Source organism: Rhinolophus sinicus, chromosome 14 (genome assembly GCF_057876585.1).
Source record: "Rhinolophus sinicus isolate RSI-liver-muscle chromosome 14, RSI-T2T, whole genome shotgun sequence".
Lineage (NCBI taxonomy): Eukaryota > Metazoa > Chordata > Mammalia > Chiroptera > Rhinolophidae > Rhinolophus > Rhinolophus sinicus.
The window spans coordinates 12,164,743-12,183,807 of NC_142514.1; the positions used below are offsets into that span (position 1 = coordinate 12,164,743).

The window sequence follows — 19,065 nt, forward strand, 5'->3', positions numbered from 1 at the left end:
TTTGCACCTGTCGACACATTTAATTGTCATAACAGCCCTCTAAGGTAGGGTTTGCTGTTACCTTCCCAATTTACAAGTGTGAAAACGGGGAGGTTAAAATTTGGCGTGAGGGCACAACTCCAGTATAGAGAGCACTGGGATTCGCAGGCTCTAGAGCCCCTAGGCCTAACTACTATGCTACACTGGCAGGCTGTTTAAGCTCCTTGGGCCTCAGTGTTCCCATCTGCTAAATGGGAGTCACTGTAGGATCTCCCGTGTTGGGGCATGAGATGTATAGGCCTGTGTTCCAAGCTCACAGTGAGATCACGAAAAGAGTCCTTATTCTTACTTCTCACCAATTTTTCCCTAACCTTCACCCTGTCAATGCCAATGGGGCCCAGGAAGAGAGTCAGAGCTGCAGGAAGGAACATCAGCCAGCCCAGCAGGAGCTCTCTAAGCCAGGCAGTGACAGCCTCCCACCCTGGGCCCTGGTCAAGGAGATCAGGAAAGAACAGAGCCAGCAGCCCTGAGGCCAACCCTGCCTCCTCCACAGTCTGGCTGTGACTTTTCCTCTTTAAACCTGTTTCCTCATGTGGAAACGGGGGGTAATGAAGGGTCCCACTTGATAGGGCTGTGTGAGGAGTCAATAAGATGTTATGCAGGACGAGGGCTCAGCCTGGTTCTGCTGGCAGGTTCTGAGGGCAGAGCGGGCAGTAAGGAGGGGAGAGAGATAGGAGCCGGCCCAGGGCGCAGGCAGTACAGCCTGGACATGCCAGATGCTTCCAGACAGAAACCACAGGACATGGGGACCAATTGGAAAGATGGGAGCAGATGTGGGGGACATGGCAGGACCTGGCACTGGATGGAGATGGTCCCTGAGAAGGTAATGAAACCACGTGATCTCACTCAGCAGATGATGACTACAGAACAGGGGCCATTGGGTGGAGAGGCCAGGGCTACAGACCTAAGGACCTCTGCAGGCCTCCTCCCTGCCAGTCAGAGCTCCTGAGGCGGGCAGCGGGGACATGAAACAGCTGGCTGGACTTGGCTGCCAGAGGGGCTGCAGCCCAGAGGACTGAGGCCAGAATGGCCAGGGTCTTCCAAGATGGACATAAGAACATCTTCAGAGGCTGGATGCTGCCACCTTAAGTGCCTGAACCTGGCCAGGGACCTGGATAAAGGATGCCCACTCTGCCCACTGCCTACCCATTGGCCCCCAGCTAGCTAAGGTCACCAGCTGAGAGCCAGTTCAGAGAGGGGCCAGACAGATGGGTTTAGGGCTCAGAGGAGCACTTTGGAGCTAACTGGGTCATCTACCAAGGACGGTCACTTCCCAGCTTCAGCCCCAAAGGCCCGAGCCTACTGACCGCCTCCTGGACAGGTTTTTAGAATCCTCCATTCCTCCCTCTCTGAACACGGCCCTGCAAAGGAGAATTGCCCTTGACTGCAGCCCACTGTGTACGCAGCAACAGGCCCAGCACATTCCACTAGCACACAAGACCTCCCTCTAGTCTACCCACTCCCAGCAGGCCCTGTGCTGCCTCACTGACAGTGGGCAAACTTCACACTGCCCTGAGAGGTCAGGGAACATGCCCGACATCCCACAGCAGTAAGCGGGCTCAGATTTGAGCTCAGGTCTGCTGGGAACCAGAGCCCCCCCAATTCTCCCACAACACGAGGTTGCCAGGAAGATGGAGGGACATGGTTCCTCTCTGAGTGTGGGCAAAATGGCAGCCAGACGGGCCTGGACCAGAGACCAGGACTCCTCTCAACAAGTAGCTTGGAACATTTGGGCTGTACCACCAGCCGTCTGGGAAGTCAGCAAGACCAGTGACCCCATTTAACAGAAGAGAAAACTGAGTCTGCTAATAAAGAGAAGCCCAGAGTATGAACCCGAATGTTTTCTGATTGCCACTTTCCCTCTGTAGGACCTGAGGTCCTGAGCTGAGGTTAGAGACAAGGAATCCAAAGCACATCCACACTCTGGGCATGATTTGGAACTTCTCTGGCTCATGATTGTGGCTGGAAGGAGCAGACAGCTCAGTCAAGCAGCATGTACTGTTCTGAGCATCTTGGCCCTGGGGCCATAGAGCCGACAGCATGAGCCCTTCTCTGAGGGAAATAGACAATTTGCTCATGCATTCCTCACACTTACATGTCCTTGATTCAACAAAAATTTATCAGCATCTACTATGTACCTGCTATGGGGAAGGACGGAGATTCATTTTACTATGGGACAGCCAGGATATACTATAATAATGGTGAATTTTGCAGTTACAGGGTGCCAAACATTGGTCTAAGCATCTCAAATATATTAATTCATTTAATCCTTACACTTCTAGGAGGTATGTACTTTTATTATTCCCATTTTAAGAAATGAGAAAAGTGAGGCCCAGAGAGGTTAAGTAACTTGCCCAAGGTTACACAGAGAATGAGTGGTACAGCTTGTTTTAAACCCAGACCACCTGGCTAAAGAGCCTCTCTACAGCCTCTCACAGAATGGCCATCCTGAGCCGAGCTATACAGACCCATCTGCTCCCTGGAATTGTCTAAGCAGGTGGCTATAGCTCCCCAAGGCTCTCACCAGCTCCCTGGACCTTCCGTGTCTCGCAGACCATGGCTCGCCGCTTGTTCAGGGTTGCCTCTTCCACTCCCTACCCACCGCTCCAGGCTCCAGCCTCCAGGCCACACCAGAGAAGGCCTGCAGGTGCCGTCATTAAATCTTGACTACTGTTAGGTCAGTGCAATGCTTTATTCTCTCCACCACTGGGAGCTGGATTTAGTGTCTCTGGCAGAAGGTAAACTTCCCCTCCCTGGGACAGGGCCCTTAATTACAAGTGATATGTAGCTGTGGAAACTGCGGTGCCTCAGGCCCAGTGATTTAAGGAGCAGGCATGAGGCCGAGGTTACAGGTGTTAACAGAGCTGTATGGGCAGCCGGGAGAACGGGCACAGGCCGGCTGTGGGAGGCAACGAGCCAGCCCCTGGAAGTGCCTGCTGCCAGTAGACCCTCTTAGAGAGAGGGCAGGAATCCCACCACCTCATGTACAAAAGGGGAAACTGAGACCAAGAGCACACTCCTGGTTGGCTTGGCTGGGGAGTCAGCAGTCCTGTCTCTGCTGCTAGCTGGCAGTGTACCCCTGGACTCAGTTTCCCCATCTGTACATGAAGAGGCAGGACTGCCTCACTCATTCCCTAGGAGTAATAAACTTAATGACAAATAATCTTAATAATCACGACAATCTTAACAAAAGCTGGGTCCAATCGTGGGCTCATTATGTGCCAGGCATTGTACTAAGTTCTTGGTGAGAATTCGCGTGTTTAATTCTTCTGACAGCTGGTGAGAGAGCGAGTGTGGTTATGCCCATTTTACAGAAAGGAACACTGAGGCTCCTAGAAATGAAGCCACTCACTCACCCACGTTCGCACGGCTAGTGAGTAACCAAATGGAGAGTCTCAACCCCTCTCTCTGAATACAGAGCCTGACCTCTAGGCTCCGGGAATAACAAGAGAGATGTAAGACCAGTGTGTGCCCTGAAGAGGTCCCTGAAAGATGGCGGAGAAAGAGAAGGGCGCAGGTTTCCAGAATTCCGGCAGAAAGAAACTAAGGATGATCGGGAGGACTAGGGTGGAAGATGAGGGATGTGGGAGTCCCCAGGAGGGAGAGTCTCCTCCAGGAGGAGGCATCAGGAAGCCTTCACGGAGGAGGTGATCTAGAGCTGGGCCTAGTAGGTTGTGGGCAGACAGGACAGGAGGCATTTCAGGCAGAAAGAGCCCCATAGGCAGCTGTGTGGGAGCACCAAAGCATGGCAAGTAGGAGCACTATCGTGTGGCAGGACCCCAAGTCAACATGGTTAAGAAGTAAGTAGTAAGATATGACAATGGTAGCAATAACAACAACGGCTGACATTTATTCAGTGCTCGCCAGATGCCAGGCCAGGGTCTAAATACTTTACACAATGCTCACAAGAACCCTATCAGGTAGATATTATGATGCTCTCCATGTTACAGAGGAGGAAACAGACACAGAGAGGGTAAGTGACTTGCCAAGGTCACCCAGCTAACAGATGGCAGATTCAAGATACAGCAGCGTGGCTCCTGAGCACATATGAGGCCAACTGCTGTGCCCAGTCCTGGCAGGAGCAGGGGAGGCGAGGAAGGGGCCTTTTGGGAAAGCTCTTCTCTCGTGCCAGGCTGCCATGGCCCTGCCCTCTGTCTACCAGGCTTGGCACAGGCAGATGAAAGGCAAGGCCATAGCGGGCCCTGAATCCAGTCATGTCTGTCCAGGGACACCACAGGAGCCAGCATGGGCCTAGGAAGATCCTGGGATTTGGGAGCAGGAGTGAGGGTAGAGAGGGTATTCACTGGGGAACTATGGTGCCAGCCGTGCCCTCCCAGCTGAGGCCCATCAGAGGAGAGAACCCAACTTCAGAGGCTCCCCAGCAGGGCGAGCCTGGGCGCTTCTCCACTGACCAGCCCAGCTCTCTGACAGCTCTTCCTCCTCTCTAACCTTGAACCCTCCAGACCTCCCCCACTAAGAGCCATAGACTCTTCGAACTGAAGAAGACTTTAGGAGTTCTCTAGCCCAGCCCCATCACCAGGTCACAGAGGACACTGAGGCCCTGACAGAGTGCCCACAGCAGGTGAGAAACAGGGCCCCACATTGCCCTCAGGGGTGTGAACATGGGCTGATGGCTTAAATCAGATGTGGGTTCAAATCCCAGCCTTGTCCTTACTGGCTGAGTAGCTGTGGACCAGCACCTTGGAAGACCTCTGTTTCTGCCTCTGTGAAAGGCTGATAATAACTCCTGCTTCCTGGGTTATGTGGGGCGCTAATACATTGAAGCATTTAGCATGGAACGCCCCCCAGAGTGATGACCAGTGGGCAGAGAGGATGGTCCAGTGCCCTCCCCACGCCTCACCCCCACCACGCCTGCTGTGTGCCTGGGACCCAGGGGATCCCGACTCAGGGTGCAGAGGAGCACCCTCACTGAGCAAATCTAGCCAGTCTCCCCGCAAACATCAACACAGCACACACTCGCTGAGATCTGCCCTATGCTGCCCTACACTGGGCCCCAATCAGCAGAATAAACCAGTGTCCCTAGCGTGATGAGCTCCCAGGCTAGCACCCAGAATGAGTGGCATAGGCAAAGGCCAGCCACGTGCCAGGCCCAGGGATGGAGGTTATTGTTCACAGACGTGATGGGCAATGGGTACATGGACTTACCAGTACCAGACATCCTGCAAAGAACTTCACAAACATGAGCTCAGTTCATGCTCCAATAGCCCTATGGGTGAGACAGGTACTGTTGGATCCCAATTTACAGATGAGAGAACTGAGGCCGGAAGGGACCTGGTGAGGGATGGTCAGAGAGGTCAGCAAGGAGATAGGTGGCCACAGCTCCAGCACATGAGACCATGGCAAGGCCAGGGGGAGAGGCCACATGTGTTGGATCTCTGAGCCCCCACCCTCTAACCTGAAATCAAGCCCCTCTGCCCTGGCCTGGAGTTGGATCCCACTGGGAATTAAGAATAGCTCTGCTCACCCAGTTCTTGAAAAAGACACAATCCAATAAAGTCTAATTAAGTCACAATCCACTTAAGTCTACTTGCAACAAAGCAAGTAGCTTAAATGTTCATCACAGAACCTGGGCAACGGGTACATGACTGTTCATTGTACAATTATTTGAGCTTTTAGACAGGTTTGAAAACTTTCATAGTGAATTCTGCAGAGGAACAAATGCACACTCCCCTTCCCACAAAAAGCTCCTTCTCTGCGTCTCCTCCCCTCCCCCAGTTCTCCCCTGGAAACTGCTTTATGAGAAGTAAGCAGCAAGAGTGATTTACTTGCCCTCTGACTTAGAAATCAATCTTAAAATGCTGATAGGACAGGAAAAACAGCAGAGCCCCCTGGGAAATCTCCTGCTAGAAGGGAGGGCCCTGAACGGGGGGTGTGGGTTGGGGGCTCTGCTGTGAGGTTGGCAGGGGAGGCCCCGGCCATATACTTCATTCCTCACAAGTGCCCCACATGAGACAGGCACCATTGTCACCCTCACTCTGTGGGTGAGGCTCAGGAAACGCAACTGCCTAAGGGACACACTGCCTAGGAACAGAAAGGCAGTGACCTTAAGGCGAGGTGTCCCAGGCCCGGGGTAGGGAAAGTCAGGGGTAAATCTTGCTCTGAGCCCCAGAATACCAAGGCCTGGTGCTTACGGGTCAAAGTTCTGCTGGAAGGAACAGAAGTTTTCCAGGGTTGGGGAAGATAGGGTCTACCCAGAGTTTCTGAGCTTCGGCCTACTGCTTTCGGGGTAGGGGGAACTTGATCAGGAAGAACTTGAGCTGGATGCCACTGGCCCGTTCTTGAATATGCTTCCCCACTGGCCAGGGCCTCCCCAGGCTTCTGCAGGCTCACAGAGGCTTCTTTCATAAAGCTATAAGTATGGCACCTGGTAAAATCACCCATGTGTGTGATATATACCTCTGGGATACATTGAAAACATCCCCCAAATAGCCACCCTTGCTGCTATTTAAAAGGATTCGTGTCACACCCCATAGATTTCATCTCTGCAGAAATGTCACCTATCATGGGCCTGAACACATTTGCTCTATCGCCATATAAACTACAATGGCGTGCAAGGGTTGAGGCAAACTCACCTGGGGGCCATGGATAGGCTGTACTCAGGCAGTGAACCCCAGGTGTAGGGAGGGTCTATATGGGACTGGCGGCCTCGGAGGCCAATCAGAAAACTGGGAATATTGACAAACAGCCAATCAAGGCATGAGTAGAAAGTTACAAAGCTTGTGGGGGCGGAGCGGGACTTGAAGTCCTTTGATCCAGTCAGTGCAGTGTCAGAGAGTCTCCGGAGAGCTCTACCTGATGCCCTGTCTGCTGAGGCCTGGAGAAGCCACGTTGAGGTCTGTCCTCCCTGAGCCTTGCTCTCTCCCTCCCAGGCAGTAATAATTTTCACTGCTGTTTACTGAACACCCGCTATGGACCAAGTCCTTAGTTTACATGACAGCACTATCCAGTGGGGCTTGCTATCCCAAATTTAGAGATGAGCACACTGCAGCTTACAGAAGTCAAGGCAGTGGTTCGTCCACTGCAGTTGCATTAGAATCTTCTGGAAGACTTGTTAAAACCCTGGTAGCTAGATCCCACCCCACCCTGAGGTTTCTGATTCAGCAGGTCTGGAATGGGACTCAAGAGTTTGCATTTCTAACAAGCTCCCTGGGAAGGGTTGTTGCTGCTGGTCCAGGGGGCCACGCTTTGAGAGCCACCAGGTTAAAAACATAGTTTACAGAATAGCACTAAAATACCAGATCTAACACAAAACCTGCGGCCTGGCTTCTCCACTATCCCCTTAAGTGTGTGTGTGTGTGTGTGTGTGTGTGTGTGTGTGTGTGTGCGCGCGCGCACGCGGGACTTTATTTCTCCATCAGCAGTATCCTGAGTGGGATCCCACTCTCTCCAGCCTCACTGAATCACCACCTCACACACTGCACCCCCCTCCAGCGCCCCCCTGCCCCCCGCCCCGCTCCCCCAGAGCAGTCAGCCAGAGCCTCCAGTTGGGGTTGTTAATTTTATCTTCCACCACCACCGCGAAAGCACAACAGCTGGCAGGGGAGGGGCGAGGCAGGTGAGCGGGTGCTGCCAGCCAGCTCCCCACGGAGTGGGAGGCGGGAGGATGGATTATGGCTGCAGCCATCCAGTTCCCTTGTGACCCCGCTCCACTCAGAGAGGCCCCCATCTCCTGGCTGGGAGGGTCCCGGGTAGCAGCCACCACACTGCCTATGACCTGAAACCCAGCTCCCCACCTTCGCCATTGCATCAGCACATGGGCTCCCACCTCTTGCGTGTTGGATTGGAGCGGGTGGTGGGCTCCGCTCAGCAGCTGCCACATAAAGGAGCTCGTTGCAGCTCATATAAGTACAGACGCTGTGTTTATCTCTCCTGTCACTGATGGCGGCACCATTTGGGGGCTTTTTGTAAGTTCTTTTTTTTTCCCTTGGCTGTTGTTACTACTCAGTTCAATATTTAATTTTCCCATAAACCAAAGAGTTGTGCTTTTTCTTACTCTCTTCTAGCTGGAGTCCCCCTCCTACTGTGGGATCTGCCTCCTCTGGCTTCTGCTGTGAGGTTTGGGGCGGGACTGGCGATTTCAGCCCTTCCGCATTGTACAGGGACTGGAGGGCAGGACAACTGGCTCCTTCCCCCAACTCATCCACTCATTTATTTGACAAACATTTATTGGGCAAATCCTTGTGTGTCGGGACTTAGGATGCAACCATAGACATGAAGACTTCCTGCCCTCGTGATGTTTATATGCCAGTGGGGGGTGTCAGAGAAAAAGACAAGTATGCAAACCGACACAGGAATTAATTACACATTATGGTGACCTCTATGGAGAAAGAACACAGTGCTCTGACAGACGATAAAAGGGGGACCTAGCTTAGATTGCAGGGTGACTGGTGAAAGATGAACAGGACCCAGCCATGCAAAAAGCTGAGTGAAGGACTTCAGGCAGAGGAAGCAACAGATGCAAAGGCCCTGGGGTCGGAACAACCTTAAGGTGTTCATGGATCACCCCCCAAATATCTCAGTATGTTTGGAGCCCAGTGATAGGGGGAATATCAAAACTAAGCTAGAGATGTGGGTAGGGCCCACAGCATCTCAGGACCTTATAGGATTTCTTCCACAAACAGGCTGCGTATTTGCCTGTGCTAAGAACAATGAAGGAAGAAGGGAAACAAACAGGAAGGGAAATTGAATTCCCGTGTGGTGGGCCTGCACTAGCTCTGAGATGAGGTTGAATAAAAGCCTTCAGGAAGCCCAAGTCTAGTGGAGAAATAGACGTGGACCCAGGACAAGCACCTATGAGTATGACAAGAGCAGGACGCTCCCGGAACCCAGAGGATAAGCCCCAACTGGGTCTGGCAAAGTCCTGGAAGGCTGCCTGGAGGAGTAAACACCTAAGGCCAGCCATAAAGGATGCAGCAGAGCTAACCAGCAGAAGGAGTGGTATGTGCAGGGCCCAGAGGAGGTGAGAAAGGTGAGGAAGGAAACTTGGGCAGCTCGGTGTAGCTGGAGCAGAGAGGACTTCCTGGAGGAGGCACTCTTTTCAGCCGTTATCTTAAAGAAGTAGAAAGAGACTGGTAGAGCAGATAGAAAAGAAAAACTGAGAATTGGGACCCAAAAAAAGGAAGGAAATGAAAATAGGGACCATGGAGGCACATTTATATTCACGGACACTTTTATATTAAAAGGGTCGTTTTCTTTTCCTTTTTCTTTTGAAATATAGTGTAATGACTAGGAGCTGATTGAAAAGAAAGGCAGTCAATAGAGCAGGCATGCTGAGAGGGAAAAAAATGGATTTTTGCAAATAATATAATTTTGAACTTGTCTTTTCCCTTCCCTCCCCCTCCCCTAAATCTAATTGATTACTACCCCATGATAAATCACACTCAGAGCAGAAGTGTACTAAGCACCGTTATAAAGTGGTACCCAAGGAACAGGACAGATTATCCCTTCCTCCAGACAATGGCCATTCCAGGGAGGGAATGAAACTCCTCTATGCGTCTCTTGCAGCCAAGGGACGGGTGTGGGCAATCAAAGAGATAATATAAATAATCCCTTTCAGTTTGTGCAGCACTTTGTAAAAGGTGTGTCATTGTAAAAGGTTTATGCCCATTTTCTCATTTGCTTCTCCTCTCAAAAATCCTGGCAGCTGAAAGATTGGCAGGGTATGTTTTACTGAACCCATTTTACAGATGGAAAGACTGACATAGGGCGGTAGTGAGGGGTAATTGATTTGCCCAGGTTCCCATGGGAGGTTGGAAGCTAAGTCTGGGCTGGAACCTTGGTTTGTCTCCACTGGAGCCAGGACTCCAGCGGGAGATGGCGCGGACCTCCTGATGGGGAGAGAATTGAACTCGAGTAGATAGTTACAAACAAGCATGGGGCAGATGCCTCTTTCCAAGAAGGCTAGTGTTTATATAAGAACAAATTTGTGTTCCCAAATGCAAAGTCCACGGGATGATTTACAGAGCAGAGAGCCATCACATTATCTCCAAAGTGAGTTACTATGACCGAAACAAAGTTCTGCTTTCGCGATAAAGGCAGGCGATATTTCAGAATTCATTTCATAAAACTGATCACCCAACCATTACCTGACTGTCGATCTTAACTATGGCGTCTAAAATAACAACTCCTGCCTCCCTTGATGGCCGTGGAACAGGTGTGACAGAGGTTAGTGGTGATGTGCAGCTGTGTCAGATACAAAGCCATGTTTCCTTTCCCGATGCTAGACGAAATCAGTTCAAGAAATTTCTAGCAGCAATTCTCGTCACTTAAGGCAAAGACAGAAATAAGCTGGGAAATCCACTGGCTTGACTTGGGGATCCATGGATTTAGGGGAGTGTATGGTTGTGGCCTCTGGTTGACCATGGTGGTAGCCTTGTAGAACTGGGGGGCTCTTCCTTCTGCCCAGAGCTGGTGTTACAAAGTCCAAGAATGTGTCTGGAAGTGGTTTGTAAATCCTGAAGCTCTGCCCATATCTAGTTTCTTCCTGCTGCTACAGCAACTACTATTTATCCCCTCCGCAAGCCGCATATGCCTGCTGGGTCTCTCTTCACCTGACGAGGGTCATAACTGATGTGTGGAACGCACCCCCCCAGGAGAGCATTGTTCTAGCACAAGCACCTCTAAAGACACAATCTCAGGTCCACAGGAATGAGGCACTAATGTGGGTGCTTCAGATACACAGGAGTAGGAGATTGGTGAGCCAGGGTCTTTGTTGATGCTTTGCCAGTATATGCCACCTGGGTCATAGCCAGGTGGCCCCACTTTACACTGCTCATTGCAGAGCCAGGATGATTCTTGTTCAGGAAGTCCTGTGGACTTGGTGCCTGTATCTGCTGGCCACCTGCCTTTGACCAGACACTGCTCCTCGGGCCATGGGATCCATCCCCGGCATGGGTACATAAGGGGGCCGCTTGCTTTGACCTTCGTCAGAGACTGTAACAGGGATGGGGGTGGAGGTGAGAATGGAGATGGGGTTGGAGTTACGGAAGGGATGCAGACGGAAATAAGGGTTGAGTTGGGGTGCGGGTAGCGATAGGGATGGGGAAGGGAATGGAAGTGGGGCTAGGACTGGAAAAGGGGATGGGTTTGGAGGTGAGAATGGAGGTGGAGAAAGAAACAGGGAAGAGATGGGATGGAGGTGAGAATGGAGGTGGGGGTTGAGGTGGGGAGGGGATGTAGTTGGGAAGACTAAGAATGAAGGAAGCCTGTAGGTGACAAGCCTACGAAGCAGTGGGTTGTGGGAGAAAGAGTGCTGTTCTCCGTCGAGCCAAGGGAAAGAGAGGAGGAAGGGGAGAGGGTGAGAGCGCTGTGTGCGGCGAAGCGTCCATGAGCAGCCGGGGACTCCCAGGTGTATGCAGCTCCCCGACTGCCTTCACTCAGAGCCCTGCACCGGGTGAGATGCAGAGTGACATTTCCCTAGGACACAGTGACTGAGGATTATGTTGATGGGGAAAGTGTGAGCAGCCTGAGCTGTCCGTGCTGATATTAGCTGCTCTGCTGTGTCATCGTCCATACAACTGAAATCTGTTATTGTCTTATGAGCTTGATTAACTGTACATATTGCTAACACCTGCTCAGAAATATAACAAAGGACAGGAACACAGCTCCCAATCAGGGTCTGTGTGGGTGGTGTGCGTGACTTGTGTGCAGATCTCCAGAATGGGGATGGGTGCCCACGCAGGTGTGTGTGTGTGTGTGTGTGTGTGTGTGTGTGTGTGTGTGTGCACGCACCCATGCTGTGCAAAGAACCCTGGCCAGAATTTGGAAGGCTTGGGTGCCAGTCCAGACTCTGCCACCAGTGTGACTATAGGCAAATCTCTCCCTCTCTCTGACCTCAGTTTGCTAACCTATAAAATGGCAGGTCTAGACCAGCACTGTGCAATAGAAATATAATGCAAGCCACACATGTAATTGTAAGTTTTCCAATTACCACATGGAGAAAAGTTTTAAAGGCAAAATTAATTTTAATAATGTTTATTAAGTCCAATGTAGCCCAAATGCTATTTCAACATGTAACCAATAATAAATATTAATGATGTATTTCACAGTCTTTTTAAAATTGTCTTCAAAATGTGGTGTGTGTTTTACATTTACTGCACATTTACTGAACTCGAAAAAGCCACATTTCAAGTGTTCAGTAGCCACAAGGGGTGACTGGTCATTGTATTGGGTCTCCTCACAAAACTGTGAGTGCCCCAAGTGGTAGAGACCAGGTTTTATTCTCCCAGCCGGTAGCAAGGAGCCTCAAAGAAAGAATCTTTGTAAGTAAATACTGCTAATAAAGGCAGCTGACACGTATTGGGTGCACTTTTAAAACATTTTCAGGTACTGCTTCACTGAATCCTCACAGGTACCCTATAGTTTTCGTTTTGCAGATGAGGAAACTGAGGTTCAGAGAGGTCAAATAACTTGCCCAAGGTCACACAGCCAGTAAGTGGTACAGCTGGTCTTTGAAGCCTGAGTCATCGAGTTTACAGCCCACACTCTTAACCATTGTCCTAGATGACCTCCTTATATTAGTAACACAAATAATTTTAATTAAAATTGCTAAACTGTATTTTCAGGCTTGCTATGTGCCAGGCATCTTGTAAGCATCATCTCATGTAGTCCTCAAAGCAATCCTACAAGGAAGGTTCTAGGTGTCTATTGGTATGGTCCCTTCATCTTTGTGGCAACCAAGTTAAGTAGAGCCACCCACAGGACCAGGTTCTGAGGGGTCTGTATCTGTGGAAGTTGAGGTGTGGCAGGTGAGTGAGTGATGCCAGTGGCTAAAATGTGTACTTAAGGCTAAAGGTACCAATGAGTATGAGCTCCTTCCTTCTTTCCAAAGATACAGGTACCACAGCTGCACGTCACAGTTTGGGCTCTGGAGCCAGGGCGCTTGGGTTCAAATCCTGACTCCGTGAACTCAGGCAAATTGCTTCACCTCTTAAATCTCCCCATCTGTAAAATGGGAATAAATAAGCCCACGTCATAGACTAACGGGAGGATAGAGTGAATTAACACCTGTGAGGGTTCAGAACAGTTCCTGCCTCCTAAGTGTTAGCCACTGTTGGCTCTTGCTGTGGGACCCAGGTTTTCAGTCCAGAGCTAGAAAAGTTAGACTGCAGAATCTGCAACTTCTGGGTAATTGACGTGTTCTGGTGTATTTTTCCCCTCTCGGAAGTCCTACCCCACTTACCATCTGTTTCATCCCATCTTACACTTAATTACAATTCTCCCTCTATTGTTCTCCCATTGTTTCCTGTTTGTCTGCTTCCCCTGCTGACAGCATGTGGTGGCTGCCTGAATGAATGAGTGAGTGGTTCATACCTGGCTTCCTTTCACTAGACCTTAAAATAGAGCTGCCAGGCGGCTGTAGCCCCCGCCAGACCAGGAGCTTCTCAGCCCTGTGTCTGCTTCATCACCCATCGCCTGCCTGGCTAGCACCTGGCACCATGCCCTGCACCTAGTAGGTGTCAGGAAATGTTTGTCGAATTTAATTAAACTTAACTGGAGTGAAACCCCCCTGCAGGAAGGAAAGGCCCACGCTTCCTCACTTTCTCTGCTTCCCCCACTGCTCAGGACCCATGGCCAGATAAGCCAGAATTGACAGGCTTTCCCAAAGGGAAGTGCTAAGATTTCTGGGTCCTGTCCTGCTGATAACAAGGGGGCTGGCGAAATAATAATAGGAATCCTAAGAATAGTCAATTCCTGCCTTGAGCTAAGCCCTTTCATATCTAGTAGCTAGTTCTTCTGCGAATACACCTGCCAAGTAGGATTCTCATTCCACAAATCGGGGAACTGAGGCTCACAGTGTCGGAAATTTGCCCAAGGACATGGAGGTATTGGTGACCCAGCTGGGACTTGGCTCCACGTGGGTCCTTTCCAATACCCCGCAGTGCCTGGAAGCACGGTCTTTGGCAAACCCGTAGTGGCAGCTGGTGAGGAAAGCAGAGAAGTGAGCCCGGGGAAGGCAGGACCAGTCAAAATAAGCCAGCTTCTGGAAAAAAAGGAAAGCAGGAAGCCTCCTGCGTCCCAATGTCTCTCAAAGTCATCTACTTCTTTTTATTGCCCTCACCGTCATCTAAGCTACCGATCTCTCGAGCCTAAATTCACACTCTGATTCCAGTGTGTTCAAAATGCAACTCTAATCATGTCACTGCTCTTGCTTAAAACCTTCAATGGCTCCCCACTGCTCTCAGGACAAAGAAGAAAAACTCATGAACAGCGGTGCGCTGGGAAACCTGCTTCCTGGTTGCTGGGGCAGGGGAAGGAACAAACAAACAAAAAAGCCCTGATTTGTAGCCGTGGCTGATTTCCATGCTGTAAAGACACCCACTGTGGCCCATTTCAAGCTAGCTGCAGTTTAACAACTAGTTCACAAAATTCCTGAAAATGTCACAGTCGGCTCTCGTGAGCCGGTAGGAACCTGCCCCAGGGAGTGGGGACCCACCATCAGCGGCCCTGCGCATCTCCCCAGCCCCACTGGGCACCACTTCCTCTGGATCCTTGAATTCCAACCACTATGGCCTGCCTCCCATCCCCCCCACCCTGGGCCAACCTGCCACCAGACCTTTGCACATGCTGTTCCTGCCGCCTGCCAAGCTTAGACTCTGTCATACCTCCTGGTACCTGGAGCACTTAGCATATACCTGTGTCATCTCTTGATTCATGCTGTCTTATCCACCAGGCTGTGAGCCCCATGAGGCAGCGGCCTTGTCTGAACACCCAGCAGCGACATCTTTCTCACTGTGGTTGATGCCAGTGGTACCCTCTGCAGTTGTATGACATTTGCTCCCCGCACCCCCACCCCCACCCAGCACCCATCATGGGACCTGGCCCATCTCAGATTATCAGTGAACACTTCCCGAATCTTCCAGTTAACTGTACCTTTGTCTTCCTGTGCTTCCCTTTCGGGTAGCTCCTCCCACCTCCATCGAAGTGGTGGCCGCTGACACACCAGCCCCGTTTAGCCGCTACCAGGCCCAGAACTTCACGCTGGTCTGCATTGTGTCCGGAGGGAAGCCAGCACCCATGGTGAGTACCCCCGAGTGCCCAGCCCCTCCCCAGTGCACACTGGAGCCCTTTCCTCCGTGGCTTCTCCAGCTGCAGCTGTGACCACAGTGCCCACGCTCGAGAAGGAAAGAGAGAGGGCGTGGTCTGCGTAAGTTAACTCTGCCCCACTCACCTTGGTCTGACCCCATCCACTCAGCTGACCCGCCCAGGTCTCCACGGGTCTCTCGTTCCCAGTCCCCCAGGGCTGAGAACCCCCATTTCTGCTGGACCCTGGGATCCTAGAACTGCACAGTGGGAGTGGTCTTTAGGGGAGCCCAGCATCTAGTTCACCCCTGTCCTAGTTATTGAGCAGGATGGAGACACACGAGGCCCAGCATGGGGAAGGCGTGTATCCAGAGTCACCCACAGTGTTCTTGACAGAGCTGGGCCTCAAGGTCATGTCCTCCAGCTCCATGTTCACAGTGGAGGGAGGGAGAAAGGGAGGGAAGGAGACAAGGAAAAAAGGGAGGGAGGGAGGGAGGGAGGGAGGGAGGAGGGCGGGAGAAACAAGGAGGGAAGGAGGGAGGAAGGGAGGAGGGAAGGAAGGAGCGGGAATCCCTGTTTGGCCTCCTCCTTATTAGACCCAACCTAACTGCTCTGAGGTTTCAGTCCAGCTCCTGAGTTACTGTCCCCGTGCTTCAGGGGCAGGGGAGGACGTGAGAGCACTAACAGATCTGGGGTCCAGCCCGGCCCTGCCACGTGCACTGAATGGCCCTGAGCAGGAAGATCACCCGTCTGCTTCTCATTCTGTAAGGTGGTTAGAGGATGGACAATATTACAGGTTTTCAGCTTCTTAAAAAGCAGTAGGACCGTTTGGTCTGAGTGAAATACATGGAAGCCGCATGTATAAAACAACTCTGAGGTACCTTTGTGGAGCCCTGGGGGTTCCATGAACCCCTACTTATGGGCTACATGCTCCCAAGGCCCTTCCAATGTTGACATTGTGTAATACTTTAGGTCTTGACCCTGAGAGTCTTTCCCAGCACTAGGACCCGTGAGGGGTGGATTCCCCAGGGAGGGTTAGAGTTCCAGGTGGGGGGGCAGGGCATTCCACACCCTGTCTGTCTCACAGGCAGGGTCCAGTGGCGTGACCTGGGGACCCAGGCCGGCCTCACCCCAGGACCTAGGCCCACATAGAACCAACTGCCCAGGACAGGGCAGTAAAACATGTACAAAGAGACCCAAGGCAGGGCAGTGGGCAGGTGCATGGGCACAGGTGAGGCAATGGCAGCTGTGCAGAGACGAAAGTTTCGTGAGGCCCATTTCCCTCCACCCACACCTTGTATTTCCAAGAAGACAGATAAAACAGCAGCTTCAAAGCCAGCTATTGGTGAGAGCAGGACATGGCCCCAACATTTCCCCTTTGGAGCCCCTAAAGAGGTCTGGCCTCCCCAAAAATGGTCTTTTTCCCCAAAGAAAAACTTTTCCGGAGGGCCCAAAGAAACACTCCGCATAGCCCTGGGACTATGGGACAGCCCCCTCCCCGCCTGCCGGCTCCTGCCATTTAAGACATGGCAATGAAACATTCAGATATTGAGAGATATATTCCCATCTCCCCACATACCAGGTATCTTACATTTGCCTGGAACTTCAGAACTTGAAAGAATTCTTTGATATAAATTACAAACCTGCTTTTGAAGGACTATTCAAAAAAAAAGAAAAGGAAAGAAAGAAAAAACCCAAAGCAGGCTATTATGTGCATAAGAGATTCTTCGTTGGAGCTCTACACTCTGCCAGATTCTCTGCACTGCACATTTCATTTACCCCCCACCTCTCCCACCTCCCTGGCCTCAGCCCCCCCTTCTCCTGCCTCTCCTCCCTCCCCCCACCTACACCAGCATCCTGAGAGCTGCTTCCTGCCCTCTCGTCTCCCTGTCTCCCATCTATTTATTTATCGGATTTATTTTAAAAAATACACCCAATCCCCACGGGCCTCTGGGCAGATGTACCAAAATAAAAAGACAGCAAATTAAATTAAGTGCCGCCTCTCAAAACTTGAATTCCCCACTAGCAGAGAAAATATGAAGACCTTCGCTTTTGCCTCCTCCCCACACTAGCTCCCTCCCACACATGCACCTGTTTTCTGCCTTGGCTGTAAAACCTCCAAAACGCACATACACACAGAGATCCTTTCCTCCTTCTTCTTCTGACATCTCATTTAATCTCCAGGGCCCCCCACACACACACACACACACACACCTTCTCTCTCACCCACTTGCTCTCCCCGGGTGGGCACGGACCACCCCTTGGAGCCCAGGTGACTGCCAGGCTGTGTCCAGGGCCCCTCTTTCTGCACATTGTTTCTAAGCCTCCCACAGCCCCATGAGGTAGGTGCTCTCATTCCTCTGTACAAGTAAGGAAACTGAGGCTCAGAGGCTCACCAGCTGGTAAGTGATGGAGAGGGGCTCAGCCTCTGCCACCAGGGCCTTTGCGTCCCCATTGAACAGAGCTGACTCAGAATCTTGGGGTGCCGGAGGAAAAGGAACAAGGGGGTCTACCTGGAAGGCTACGAGGAGGAGGAGGCTCTGGAAGGACTGGCCTCCTGTGGCCATTGCCTCTGAGAGCCCATGGGGAGGTCCAGGTCATTGGCACAAAATCTTTTTCTACACTCTCCTTGCAATTTCAGGTGTATTTCAAAAGAGATGGGGAGCCAATCGATGCAGTGCCCCTGTCAGAGCCACCGGCTGCAAGCTCTGGCCCCCTCCAGGACAGCAGGCCCTTCCGCAGCCTCCTGCACCGTGACCTGGACGACACCAAGGTGCAGAGGTCACTGTCCCTGCTGGACACTGAGAACCGGGGTGGGCGGCCCTACACGGAGCATCCCTCCCACGGCCTGACCCCAGACCCCAGCATCTTCCTCCAGCCAACCACCGAGAACATCCCAGAGACGGTGGTGAGCCGCGAGTTCCCCCGCTGGGTCCACAGCGCCGAGCCTGTCTACTTCCTGCGCCATAGCCACGCCCCGGGCAGCGACGGCACCGTGGAGGTGCGCGCCCTGCTCACCTGGACACTCAACCCGCAGATTGACAATGAGGCCCTCTTCAGCTGCGAGGTCAAGCACCCAGCGCTTTCGATGCCCATGCAGGCAGAGGTCACACTGGGTAAGACTTGCATATGCCCTGCTGCGGGCCGCCTGCACAGATGGGGGAGGGGAGCCTGGAATAGGGTGTCCGAGCTGCGGCCATGGAGACGGGAGGAGGTGGAGCAAACTGGAGTCAGGGTGGGGCACAGAGGTCAGAGTCGGAGTTCTTCAGCAGGTTCGCTGAGCTACAATGGAGAACATGGGACGATGCAGGGAGGCCAGAGGAGTTCACAGGATAGGGTCGGGAACACGAGAGGTCGTGGGAGTCTGGTCTGGGAGGATCGAGACTCTGAAACAGTATTAGAAACCATGGGAGGTTTTCAAGATTGGAAATGGGACATGGAAGGCAGAGGGAGGGTTGCTGGGTGAGTGAAGAATGTAAGATTTGGGACTCTTCAGAGAAGGTTGCTGAGTCAGGTCATGGGAAGGTCGAGGAAGGTTTGCTTGGTCACAGTCAGGAACATGGGAGGTGACAAGGACGTTTTCTGGATCAAATAAGAGACCCATGAGCTCAGAGGAGAGTTCCTCGGTAAGGGTCACTGACGTGGCAGGTCTCAGGCCTGCTGGATCAGGGTCAGGAAATTTTGCCAGGTTGGGGTTGGAAACACATAGGACATGGGAGGACACCACTCCAGAGCCAGAACCCTTGGAGTCGCCCACTTTTCCCCCTCATTTCTCATATCCCACATCTAGGCCATCACCAAGCCCTGATAACTCAGCCTTAGAATATATCCCACATCTGCCACTTTTCATGGTTTCCTCTGGGACCACCTAACCCAACCACCATCAGTTCACATCTGGATTATTACAGAGGGCTCAAACTGATCTTTCTTCCACATGTGCCCTCTTCTGTTTTCCACCCTCATTGATCCATTTAAAATATCAAT

General features: G+C 51.8%; 1 protein-coding gene across 1 annotated transcript in view; it reads left to right on the forward strand.

The window, feature by feature from the left end:
- Nucleotides 1-19,065, forward strand: part of IGSF21 (immunoglobin superfamily member 21) — a 241,910-nt gene that overhangs the window by 215,270 nt on the left and 7,575 nt on the right. Inside the window, exons 5-6 of the mRNA XM_088790243.1 lie at nt 14,963-15,078; nt 17,723-18,197. Coding sequence (XP_088646369.1) covers nt 14,963-15,078; nt 17,723-18,197 — 591 coding nt within the window. The remainder of the gene's footprint in view (nt 1-14,962; nt 15,079-17,722; nt 18,198-19,065) is intronic.